The sequence below is a fragment of the Ischnura elegans genome, chromosome 2, assembly GCF_921293095.1.
Source record: "Ischnura elegans chromosome 2, ioIscEleg1.1, whole genome shotgun sequence".
NCBI classification, from domain to species: Eukaryota; Metazoa; Arthropoda; class Insecta; order Odonata; family Coenagrionidae; genus Ischnura; species Ischnura elegans.
In genome coordinates, this window is record NC_060247.1 from 37,645,254 (window position 1) to 37,658,006 (window position 12,753).

The following is a 12,753-nucleotide window of genomic DNA, read 5'->3' on the forward strand; positions in this document are numbered from 1 at the left end:
AAGGGTAGCAGATTATGTTACTGAAGTAAAGATTATTCCAAGGTATGATTAAGACAGCTTTCTTGGTAAAACCAGTTTAAGATTAAAACTTAATGCACAGGAAACTTTGAAGAACTGGGGTAATTTTATCAATAGTAAATTTTTTCCATGGCACACCTTTATCCCACTCTGGAGTTGTGAGCTTGAAATTTTACTAGGTGAAAATGACTGGGTGAAGACTGCTTAGGAAAATTTAGGAAACCCAAGCACTTTCTTATGCAGTTGTCCTAAATGAATTGCTACCATTTTGTATAGCACATGTTAATAATAAAATGTTTACTAATTAATTAAATAGATTAATATGTCAGCTCACATTAATTTTGAATCTAGTGCTGATGGAAATCAGTTATTTTAGATTGCAGTTTAGAGTAAATTATACATAAGAGCATATCTTCATTACGGAACTCACATCTATTGGAATATTTATAGTGCTCACTATGTAGGAAGATTATAGATGAAAATGATCTTTGTAATAGGATAACCTTAGAATATTTTTCTGATTTTACTGCACATGTTGAGCAAACAATTTCATCCAACTAAAAATATACTTGGACTCTGAATCACAAGATCAACTCACTGGAAGTTTCCAGTTTTTTGTTACTATGTACTATTCAGTGGCGTAACTAGGAATGCTTGGGGGGAGGGGGGGGTTGGGATGGCGACCCCTCCTCCCCAACGAGTGGTCCAGGAAAATTTTTGAAATACATTTTACATCATTTTGGCACTAGAAAATTCAACCTTACGCATATGCAGTTATTATATTTCAATAATAGACAATAGTTTTAAATAATTTTTTTAATTCCTCTGAGGCTTTGGAGGGGGATCTATCCCCTCATCTCCCCCCATAGTTATGCCACTGCAACTGGTAAAGAGTTAAAAGGTGTCAATGGAAAAAGTTAACCACTGATTTTTGAGAACAGTTACAAGTTTTAAGTCATCAAATCGAAGATTACTTTTTACCATTTTTACACTATGATGAACTACTCTGAGAGATGAAGTGAAGTAGAGAAATCCAGCATCAGAATTTGTATGATCTTAACAAAAGGCATCATGAGGAACATGTCCTCTCTTATAGGAAGAATCTGTATTCCGCCTATATTTATAGAAGAACTTGATTAGAGAATGGCATACCTGAGAAAGATAGGTGCTTCTACTGGGACTCAAACCCAGGAAAGAATCCCTCAGAATGAAAGCATTTTTCCCTCACCACCTCACCCCAACGAAATACCTCCATCTCATCAAACCTCTTATTTTGTAAATAATTACCTCCCGCGTTTTTCCAGCATCTATTCCAAGGCTTTGCATTAGTCGGAGAATCTGTTCATTTGGTTCAGGATGAGAAGTGAAAGAGTTGGGAGAGGCCACTGAAGAGGGTGAAGAAGTACTAGGCAGTAACCGGGGAGGTCCTTCTGCAACCATCCACCGGTGCCGTTTAACCTGCTCGATGGAAAATCTCTTGCTCGGCTCTAGCACCAACATCTTCCGTATTAGGGCTTCACAATCTACAATAAAAATAACATGAAATGTAACCAAATGTGAACTTCAATTTTAATGGACTGGTTTCATTTGATGGAAACTTAGGTGAACAAAATTTTTCAAACAATCCTAATATACCAAGTTTTGCTATTTTGACCCTTTAGATGCGGGAGTACATACATGATTTTAGCTACTAGCCTGTGCGGTAGAGAACCAAGAAATATTCTTCCCTCTAACCTGGCAGAGTTTGTCATAAGGAGTGATCCCTTATTGTTCAGGGCAACCCCTCTTTCTTTCTTACCAAAGAATGGGCCTACATTTGGGCACATTTGCGACATTACATTTGTTGTAAGCATATTAAGAGCATAGAGCAGGAAGGAAATAATAAAAATTGAGCAGCACGATGGGAAATGCTGGGAGGCACCCCCTACTGTGAGGGAAAGTGTACTTGAGCTCTACCCGGGTAGCAATAAAAATTTTGGGCAACTACCGTCGTCAGTCGAGCAATAGTAAAACGTTTAAAAACATTTTTCCCACAGTGAGCGTACATGTTTAAAAATGTTCCTGCGTTCCTGTTCTATAAAAATGTTTCTAAGGGTCAATGCTAGCTTCATAAAGTCTAAAAAATGTAAGTCATACAAATCATGTACATTATCATGCACCAATTACTCGTTAATATCTCAGGTGAAACCGAAAGGTACATCAAGGCTGTAGTGAGTGGGGTTCAACCCCCCCTCCAAATCTGGGTAGATAAAAGTTTTGATTGCACCCCCTGCAAATAAATTCCCCAAAATAAATTTCCTTCACTACAACCCTCTCCTCAACAAACTTTTTTGGCTAGATCTTTGAGCTGTAGCCCAACTTGATAGCAACAATGTTTTACTTCTCGGAAATTTTTTTGTTAAATAAAACAGTCCATATCAAACATCAAACCATATTTTTCAAGTAAATCATCACATAAAAAATCAAAAACATTATAAATGCAAGTATTAATACATTAAAAAGCATTGATTGTGAAAAATCTAAATATCAATTTATACTTGCAGTTTTCATGAATATAAAATATATTTGGTCCATTATTTTTCAGTAATAATAAAAGTAGAAGGCTTTTAACTAATTTTAACACTTTTTATTATCGAAAAAACTTCATTTTTCGTAGTAATCTTTCGTAAATTCATGAATTTTCAATATTTTGTTTCCTTTTATGATGGAAAGTAATTGTGTTTTTATATTTTGGAGGGGGGTTTTGGACTCCCCGGACTTCCCCCCTCTGATGGGAGGTAGCAGAGCGTCAAGATTGTTGAGGGCCTGGGGTTCCACATATTACCATGGAATCCTACTGGTACTTTATTATGCATAGCATTTGCATAGTAAAATTTGGGAAAAATACAATTTTGGTTTGTACTCTGAAATCCTAATCTGAGACATACAGCTGTATTCTCTCTTCCTTGGCATGACATAAGTGGAAAGACAATTTTCACAATCTCGATAATTTTCTTTTCATTAGAGGGCCAAGGCTTAGTTAAGGATATTTACAAATCTGTAGAAGTAACATTTAAATTATATATTTCTTTAAATACCTATAGAAAATCTGATGTTGTTGTAGCTAATAGATAATTTTGCATCTCCAGTCAAACTATTTTTTGAAAAAAACCTTTGAGTACTGCCACAGTTCAAGGAGAAAGAAGCATCCATTAAATTAGAGAAAAAACACAATACATACCAGAGCTCATGAAATAGGGAATGCGGAAACGGCCAGACAAAACCCGATCTCTCAGGGAGTGAAGCGTGGAGCCATCAAAAGGAAGGGCCCCACACACCAGGACGTACAGGACAACACCAAGACTCTAACAATATAAAAAAGAAAAGATGAGTCAGTGGAATCACTGAAAGACTAGAAAGTAATGCAATACCTTGTGTGGTATTACCTTTTTCTTAAAAAAAAGGTTAATACTGAAATGCACCATTTTATTATAGTGATTGTACTAATATATTATCAATCCTCAATTTGATATTATAGAGCATATAAAATTTTATGAATGAAAAGAAAAAAGAAATATCAACCTCATGATTTGTTTGTCATAGTGTCACCTCAGTATTTATGCATCATGATTTTCAGAGTATAAAGTTTGTCCACAAGTAAAAACAAGCAGTATTTTAAGGAAGACATTATAAGAGAGCAAATCCACCATTTAGTGAGAAACTGAAGCTCAAGAATGTGATGTCAGTTCATCACTAGCAAACAATCACTGAGCATGTCATTACAAATCAAGAACTGTACTTCATGGGCTAGTACCCAAAAATCACCGTCCAGCAGATCACCACTACACTTGATCAAAATATCAGCAACCAAGATAATATCAGCTTTTAAGTAACAAACTGTAAGTAAAACAAGGGGTAATGTTGTTTTTTGCTATTCAAACCTCACCTCTGATAATATCTTCTCCATAAAAAAAAAATTAGGCTCATTTAATGGAATAAGGTAAGCGTGGGTTAATCTGGTCCAATTCCCATACAGCACAGAGAGAAATTTACTCGTGTATATTGAGTCGAAATTTGGTGTAAGGGATAAGTCGAGATTTCGCCCATTTTTACACGTGTAAATGCTGTGTAAATTTGGTCCAACTCCCTTGACCCTTATAAACAAAAAATATGAAGCAAAGTGTGGGAGCAGATGCTAAGATGAGCAGCAATCCGAACATGATTAAAGTTTCAGGACAGATGATTCAATAAAGTTGTCCACCTTAGTACCAGCAAAATTTTCCCAACGAAATCTAGTTAAATCATTTAACGAATCATCTTGCGGCATATATTTTATAGGTGTATATTTTATTACGATTACATATATGCTCCAGTCGAAATACAAACGAGTTAACCATTAATTGCAACTACCTAGAATGATGCTGCTTGTTAATTTAAAATTCTCAGTAATTTCGAATTACTTCCGTCAATGCCTCGCATCACGCAAATTGAACGCTGGGAAAACAATCACGTAACGATATAACTTGTGTGACTCGAACTGGAAGCAAGAGACGACAACGACGACATCAACAATTCGCTAATTCTCTTTATCCTGGTGTGCTTGTGCTCAGTGAAACTACTTGCGGTTTTACCAAGGTTTTGTGGTTTTTTAAACTATTTGGCAGTACTTTTAAGATCCATCCATCATATCGTATTCGCTGTTATCCTATCCATTATGTCATTCACATTATTTTTCACATCATCACCACTATTGTTTTGTCCTGTACTACGTACGTATTTCCTGATGAATTATTTTATACAGAGGAACCTTTTATTGACACAATAAATGAAATTTTTGAACGAATATGTTGACTATGTCTTATTACCTGTTTAGTATTAGTAATGTGCCACCGTTTGCGCGATAACTGCCATTTTCCGGTCATCAACAAGAAATCCTAACCCTGGTGGAGAAAGGAATAACTACAACGGTCCCGTTATTGGGTTCTTTGTGCATACACGTGTATTATCCGGTTTGTGGCGGACATAAGACCATATATACACCAGACTTACTCCGCTTTTACTCGGGTAATAACGGTTTTTACACGAGATAAAACACGTGAAATACACGACCTATATGCCAGCTTGAGACCGTTTGTGCTGTATGGGTTATTTCCACTTTTATGATGAAATCCCTCTTACTTTGAATTTTTTACTGATAGCTACTCTAACACAACTATGATGTCATGATTTTCATGTGGGAAGGTTATTTTTTATTTCTGCTTTTTTATGAAAAAATCAATGTATGTACATATTTTATTTTACCAATTTCATGCAAATGCTTCTGTAACTTTGGCCCTACTCAAAGCTAGGGGTATTGATCTCTTAGACAACTAAAGCTTTATGTAAAAGTTGATGCACCTTGATTGGACCCTTTGTTGCTAGGATGCTAGAAGCTAATGGACTAGATACAAATCAAATCCAATCCTCGGAAGATGCCTGGTTTAATGCTTAATAGGGTAAAAACTTTCTGGAGATATTTTGAACTCACCCAAATGTCAATCTCAGGCCCTGTGTATTTCTTCCCCTGAAAAACTTCAGGAGCAGCATAAGGGGGTGAACCACACCAGGTAGCCAGTTGTTCTCCAGGGTTAAAGTAGTTACTGAAACCAAAGTCTGCTATTTTGATGTTCATATTTGCATCCAGAAGAAGATTTTCAGCCTACAGTGTGGAGAAAGAAAAAGGTTTTCAGACTTGACATTCAGTTGTTACATTTGGGTACATTAAAGAGGAAGTTAACTCATGAAAAACTAAATGGCAGTTGCAGATCAAGGGAAGGGTGGGGCAATTTCCCCCTAATACAACCTTTAAGGTTCATAATTCAAAAGTCATGATTCCATGCCCTTTATGCTGTGTATACCCTTCTCAGAAATTACATCAATTTATTTCGAGATATACTTCTACAGAAAGGAACTGGTTACATAACGTCTTATTCATGAAAAAGAATGAGAAATCAAACGTTGGCGTGCGTCACCACCCCAGACAATCCCATTTCCCCCCCTCCCCCCCAAAGCATATTCCTGGTTACGCCACTGTAGCGAAGCGTACGTCCATGTTAACCAAAAGATTGACTCTATGCTGAAGGTCTTCAGTCATGTAAGGTTAATGCCTTTAAGGAAGAAAAAAAAAGCTATATATAAAGTTCGAAGTCTGGAAATCTACGAAATTTTCGAACAAGCTGGGTACAACGCTACCCGCTTCAAACACCGAGACCACCATGCATTTATGCTTAAATCACGGTTAACCCTTAGAGTGCGCGAACATTTTTATACGTTTTGCACGCTGACTGTGGCATTTATCCAAAATTTTTATTGCTACCTGGATATCTTGCGCTTGGGCACTTTCCCTCACCACAAGAATCGCTAAGGGGCTTAATTCTACCAGACCAACCAGCGTGGCAGGGGGTGCCTCCTGTACAGAGGGTCTCTTCTGCACTGGCCCGCAGCTAAAATCGTGAACTCTCGCAGCCCAAGGGTGAAAAAAAACTTCTGCTGATCGCCTTAAAATTATGCTGCCCGCAATGCTTTCTATTAGCCACCCTAAAAACACACTGCTCATCTCAGCACTGCCGTTCAAAATATCACGTTTGATTTAACCATTCCAAATGGTTATTCGGTTAACTGAGAATGAGATGTTTATTCCTTACGTTTTTCGGGCATTTCAAAGGATGCTATGAAGAGAAAAAAGCATAAATCGCCCAGCGAAATAAGCGGGAAAAAATGAAAATGTTCGTGGTAAAACCGGAGGAATTTTATTTCAGTAAAGAGGACATAGTCACTTCGGAAATATCCCACACGATGGTTGCCCCAACTCATAAAGCCAATCAGATGGACGAATAAGTCACCAGATGGGGCGAACGGTCTAGATATATCAAAGTGATCATCGAAAACTCAATGTATCATGCATTAAAAACTCGAAGGAAATATCTACTTGAGACTCCTAAAAATGATTCGCAGTGTTGGTGTAATCAATTCAAAAAGCATAGAAAATATTTAATGATGGGACTATTTCAGTGACGTCATGGCAAAAATAGCAGTTCTGGAACGCACGTTCCTTAACATTTTTCAGAAGTGAAATATTACTCTGCGTGTGTTTTTTTTAAAGCTATTACTAACATTTTATTATTTTTTTGCTTTGGTGACGAATGTTTATATTAGAAATTTTGAAGCAACAAAATTGATAAAATATTTGTTTGACTATTATGTCTTTCTTTACGGCGTTCCGGCACTGGTTAACAAAATGTTAAATGGTGAAAAATGAAAAAAAAAATTCGTATAACCAACTGCACTCCGAATAATCTCAGAAAAAACCAAAGTTAGGTATGGTACAAACATACAACGCTCACTCCTTAAATTTCAAACATCAACTAAGTCTTCATCACAAGCTTTGATGCCAAAATGGCAAATTCGGAAATTTACATTCACTCAGCGGTGATATGTGGCGCTGCTATCAATCTTAAAAAGATTAATTAATAAAAAACATATTGTCTGCGAGATTCATATAATCATTATATTTCGAAAAAAGTTTAATTTAAGTGGAAATTTCAATCTAAAAAAGTGGATATGTTATTATAATTTGCTAATATAATTCTTAAATTTCTATTAATATGTTTCGCTCCAATTCCGCCGTTAAAAAAGGGAGAAAAATATATGTTTTAAACGTTTGAATATCTTATATGGTCAAACATCATTATGACCTTATATCCTAAATATATAATAATGAAAACCTTAAGGTACTGAGGTCAATGTGGTGGAACTGTTTTATATTGTACTGTTGAATAAATTGCAATTTTCCACTTTTTTGCCAAACTCGAAAATCATAAAGGCTTACGAAACTAGTCGTCTCATTAAATTGTTTTAAAAGAGGAGATGGAATTATTTCTATTTTGCACAGTCACTTCTTTGGACTATCTACCCCTTCCGTATTGAAACGTATAGGGACCTTATGGAGATAGGATTAGTAGTAGAGGTTGGGTGACGTCACGACATCGATCCCAACATACATCGAGCATCGCAATGTTAGCGTGGGTTTTGTGTCACGTGACTTGCATACGATAAGCAAAATGGTTCACTATTGCTCAGAATTTAGGTATTAAGAAAAAAAAATTCTGAGGAAGTTCAGCGACCTTTCATTGGTGAGTAGAGTTAAACATATTTCAATATGTTCTATTTCATTTTTATAGGTGGCTTTTTTCTTCCCTTGGAGCTCAATAATGAATTTCCCACGTCACGTGATAAACCTGATGGGCACACGTTTTTACGGAGGAGGATGCTAGCTAATCGCCCCCCACGAATTCTTTTTCTAACATTGGGACTATCGGGTCATTTCTGTGTTGCTAGCAGTAGCGAGATGTCGCTTCGAGACTACTGTGACGGCAGTCTCTTGTGATGTATAGAATAGGCTTAGGAATTCCATTAATCATAGGTCGATAAAGACAAAAAAACACAGTCATGATTCATAATAACCCCAACTTCCTTTGTAATTGAGAATCTGCGACTTTCACGGCGAAAGTTTTACCTCAGCGACCAGAATAGGGAACTTTCGTCTGAATGATCCTAAAGAGCGTAGGAAAGAATCCGAAGAGCTATCATTCACCTCTTTAGCATAATCTCAAATATATAAATTTTTAGGATAAATTTTCTACCAAGGGACATCACGGGCAAGGATCCAGGATTTTTTCTTCTCGGGGGGAAGGGGTATAAGGGTCTGACAGGTCTTCTCATATTTGAAATTAAAAACAAAATACAACAATTACTGAAGACAATGTTCTCTTTATTTTGATATGAAAGTTATTAATAGTAAATTGAATAATTGAGGCTCCGTAATCCACAAAATAAAACGAACGTAATGATAACCGTATTAAAAATCTTGTCTATTTTTTAAGCGTCTGGGAGGGGGGGCACGTGCCCCACCCTGAATCCGTAAATGAGGGACACCATATATTATTCCATTTCTTCGAATCTTATCCATATTTTTACGGATATTCCTCTCCCCACTGCCGTTCACAAGTAAATGACTTGTTCAAATTTGCTATACATTTTTAAGTGGTTTTAGCGAGTTAGCGAGGGATTGGCCCACATGCATGATATATGCAAGTGTTGAGATTTGGACAAATAAATTCCTGCTTTCGTAAGGTGATATTTAAGCGCTCGATTAAGGTCTACCTTTACCTACTTATACTAGAAAAGAAAAGAATGCTGCTACTCGGTTGCCGAAGGAATGATCGAATGATATACTAACCGGTTTTCACGTGCCTTTACAAATCTTCTCTCATTAACAAACGATGGCAGAGTAAATAACGACTAATGAAGACTCGAGCTCTCTTAAATGGCACGATATAAAGACATTTTTATGCACCCCCATCTTCCCCTCACTTCTCGGGATTCATTTTAGAAAAATTGGTGAAATTGAGCACAGTCAATTCAGAACTGAAGTGCAGGAAATTTCCACAAAACTAAGAACGTATGGGTAACCTTAATTTTCACTGTGTCGGAGGTTTCTAGGGAACTCATAGGGACTATCCGGGGACAAAAATTACACATCAGCCGAAAGGCAGATCAGCACACGCTTGGCGGGTTCGGTAACCATGGGAACGGCTTCAGCGTCGCCGAATGGTTTTTAGCACGACTTCCTGGGCCTATTTATATCCCATAAAGGCGAAATTATTGGAACCTCCGAGGAGAGGCCGGGCCACACTGAATACGAAGCTAAGCGAGCGAACAATTATCGTTTGCTAGCGTGTGATAGGTACGCATTCAAATCGGTACCTAAGCTAGGTGCTTGAGTACCTAAGTTAATGAAATGTGTGGTTTTCCGATGACTGTGAAATGACAACAAATTACCAATTTAGGCAACCCGCATAACATAAAAGCGACCCAGCCCCCTACCGAAGCAAATTTTTTAGTATATGCCCATTATTTGAGACAGCGAAAACGCTGTATACTAATAATAATAATAAAAAAAAGACACTTAGTACTTTCCACGCTGGTTTAATACTCGGGAACCGGTTTCGACGTATTCTGCGTCATTATCAAGCACAACTGTTACGCGTTTTTTTTAATTTTAAACTTTTGATAAGGACGTAGAATACGTCGAAATCGGTTGCCGAGTATTAAACCAGTGTGGTAAGTACAAACCCCTATGAAAAAATTGTATAAAACTGTTTCAAATATTTATACATTGCCATGGCAATGTATAAGAATGTATAAAAATTTGAAACAGTTTTGTACAATTTTTTCATAGGGGAAGTCCCTTTCATTATTACTATGCATAACTTCCAAAAAGTGAATTCACCTACTATGAACTTCATTATAAACGCTATACACTACCCCAGGGGCTTAAATGTGAAATTCGGATAGGGAGAGATGATGAATATATAATACTCGTTCACCATTCTCTTTAAACTATCAATTGCCATAGAGCTCTAGTTGTACATAAATCCGCCTTTTTACTCCTGTCTGCCTGTGCTGATCCGCCTACTCCTCTCGCAGCGAAAAATCGACGGCCTTAAACCCATTCGAAGTTGATGACGTCACGCGCTTTTGCTGATTGGATCACCGTTTTCCGCTAATTATGTACCTCGAGCATCAGCCTTAAGTGGCTGGCTGTTGTCTACACTCTAGCGAGTTATTCGTACTCTCAATGAGAAGTTCTCTCTGAACGATTCAATGAAACGGAACTTTAATGACGTCAAAAACTTATTTAACGCGTTCGACTTTCGTTTTATTTTATTTTAAGCTTTTGAGACAATGGCTGAATGAGGAAGATTACTTTTCGCCGTAACTCATCCTTCCCCTGAATTCTTCTCACAAATTGCAACGGGGTCGTTCCATCAGACCCGAAATCAAAAGTAATTGAAACAATTCGGCAAATGTGGAAGGAAAAGGTTGGTTATGGCGAAAAAAATCTTCCCCAGTCATCCAATCCTGCCAATTGAAAAAAAATAATTTAAATAGTTGAAACCCTGGTAACACGAAAGTTGTAACCCCCTATTCATGAGTTGGGGGCGCCATTCAAGTTCTGGTTAATTTACTCGTACAGGGAGAACCTTTCTTTGCGAGAAGGATCACTCCGAAATGTGTACACAGCAACGAAGCACGTGAGACCCAAGCACAAGGGCGAGAGTAAGCAGAGAAGCGGTAATCCACTCGGCATGAATTCGTGACGTCCTCAACTTATTTGTAAAAGGGTCAATTCCGTCATTTCTTCGCCGCGGATAGCTCAAAAAGTAGTAGGGACGGATCGAAAAGCTGAAGAACACGGGTATCCTCATTCTTCAAACTCTATCACAATCGAAAGTAAAATAAAATTGATGGACGACCTCATTTTGGTCGCGGATCGGGTAGGCGTGATGGATTGTTGCGATGGTGGTTGGCGTAACATGGTGAAACTCCTTCATGATGCACAAAGGTTAAGAAAAGACTATGAATGAAATGAAACAGCTAAGTCTTTTCTTAACCTTTGTGCATCGTGATGGATTGTGTTTTTGCTTCGCACCTCGTGGTAATGAGTTTGAATTTCGGCATCGGCGGAGATTTTTCAGAGACTTCCCATGTCCCTACTTGAGTGCTTAGTGAAGGACACTTCAAGTGCATCAATCCATCCGTAGAATGGGGCATCAACGTGGGATCCTCTTGGCATATTTCGGTAAGATAAGGCTAATCCCGACGCTAGGTTTTTCTCTCCACCATTCCGTCCCTAACCTTACCTTAAGTCACAAATGACCTAAGCTGTCTTTCGCCTCCTCCAAACACCACACCATTCCGTTATGCAACGTCTGTTTTTTCCGGCGAACAATAGAAAAGGATATTTCTCGGGTTTTCACGCCGGGTAAGATATTCCTCTTGTACTGGCTTGATACTTGTTTCATGTAGCGCTTTGAAATTCGTCGTCGCCGAGTAGAGCGACAAAGTAGGGTTTTTCACTCCTACAGTGGCTTAGTAAGCACGACATCCGCCGCATGTGCCGCAGTGGGAACTTGAGACGACAACAGCTTCTTCGGTAAAACCTATCCCGAAAATTCGCTCTGAGAAAATGGCTTGGCGGAGTAATCGGCTTGCATGCCAGCTGGACCAGAAATTGGGAGACCTGGGTCCGAATCCTGGCGAAGTAAAATTTAATTATTTATGTATTTATTTAATGCAGTCCAAAAACAGCACGAGGCCAATTACAGAGGACTCACAGTAACAAGAGAACAATTTACTAATATTAAGCAAATCGTAATCAACAAGGAGCAAAATAATATTCAACAGTATTTAAAAATAAATAACAAAGAATAGTAGACTTCATCGGGCGATGCGAGGAGTAGGAGGAAAATTACGATAGAGATGGTGCAAGATGGATGAGGGATGAAAAAAAAGGATCAAAATCTGGAGCTCTTTTGGAATAGGAGTTAATGGAAGAAGGAAGTCCGACTAGAAAAGAGCGTTTAAAGACAGGAAGGCGGGGGCTGAAAAAAATGAAATAAGTCACTCGACCTCGTAGTGCGCGAAGTAACACGAAGTGGGAAAAGTGAAAGAAGGTCAGATGACCTGTATTTGCCGTTAATAATATTTAAGGAGAGTCTCCGGTCAAATATTTTTTTCATGGCGATATATTCATCCTCGGTGTATTTAACTTTGCAGTCGTGCGCATGACTGCATGCTAAGTCACTTGTTCAATGCAGTGTTTCGAAGAGCAAACAGCCCATCGTCCTCGAGTATTCAGGAATCCAAGGGATT

At 38.0% G+C, this 12,753-nt stretch overlaps 1 protein-coding gene across 1 annotated transcript in view; it reads right to left on the reverse strand.

The window, feature by feature from the left end:
• LOC124153627 overlaps positions 1 to 12,753 on the reverse strand; it is a 168,391-nt gene that overhangs the window by 10,135 nt on the left and 145,503 nt on the right. Inside the window, exons 5-7 of the mRNA XM_046526917.1 lie at positions 5,525 to 5,695; positions 3,239 to 3,362; positions 1,306 to 1,541 (exon numbers count right to left, since the gene is read on the reverse strand). Coding sequence (XP_046382873.1) covers positions 1,306 to 1,541; positions 3,239 to 3,362; positions 5,525 to 5,695 — 531 coding nt within the window. The remainder of the gene's footprint in view (positions 1 to 1,305; positions 1,542 to 3,238; positions 3,363 to 5,524; positions 5,696 to 12,753) is intronic.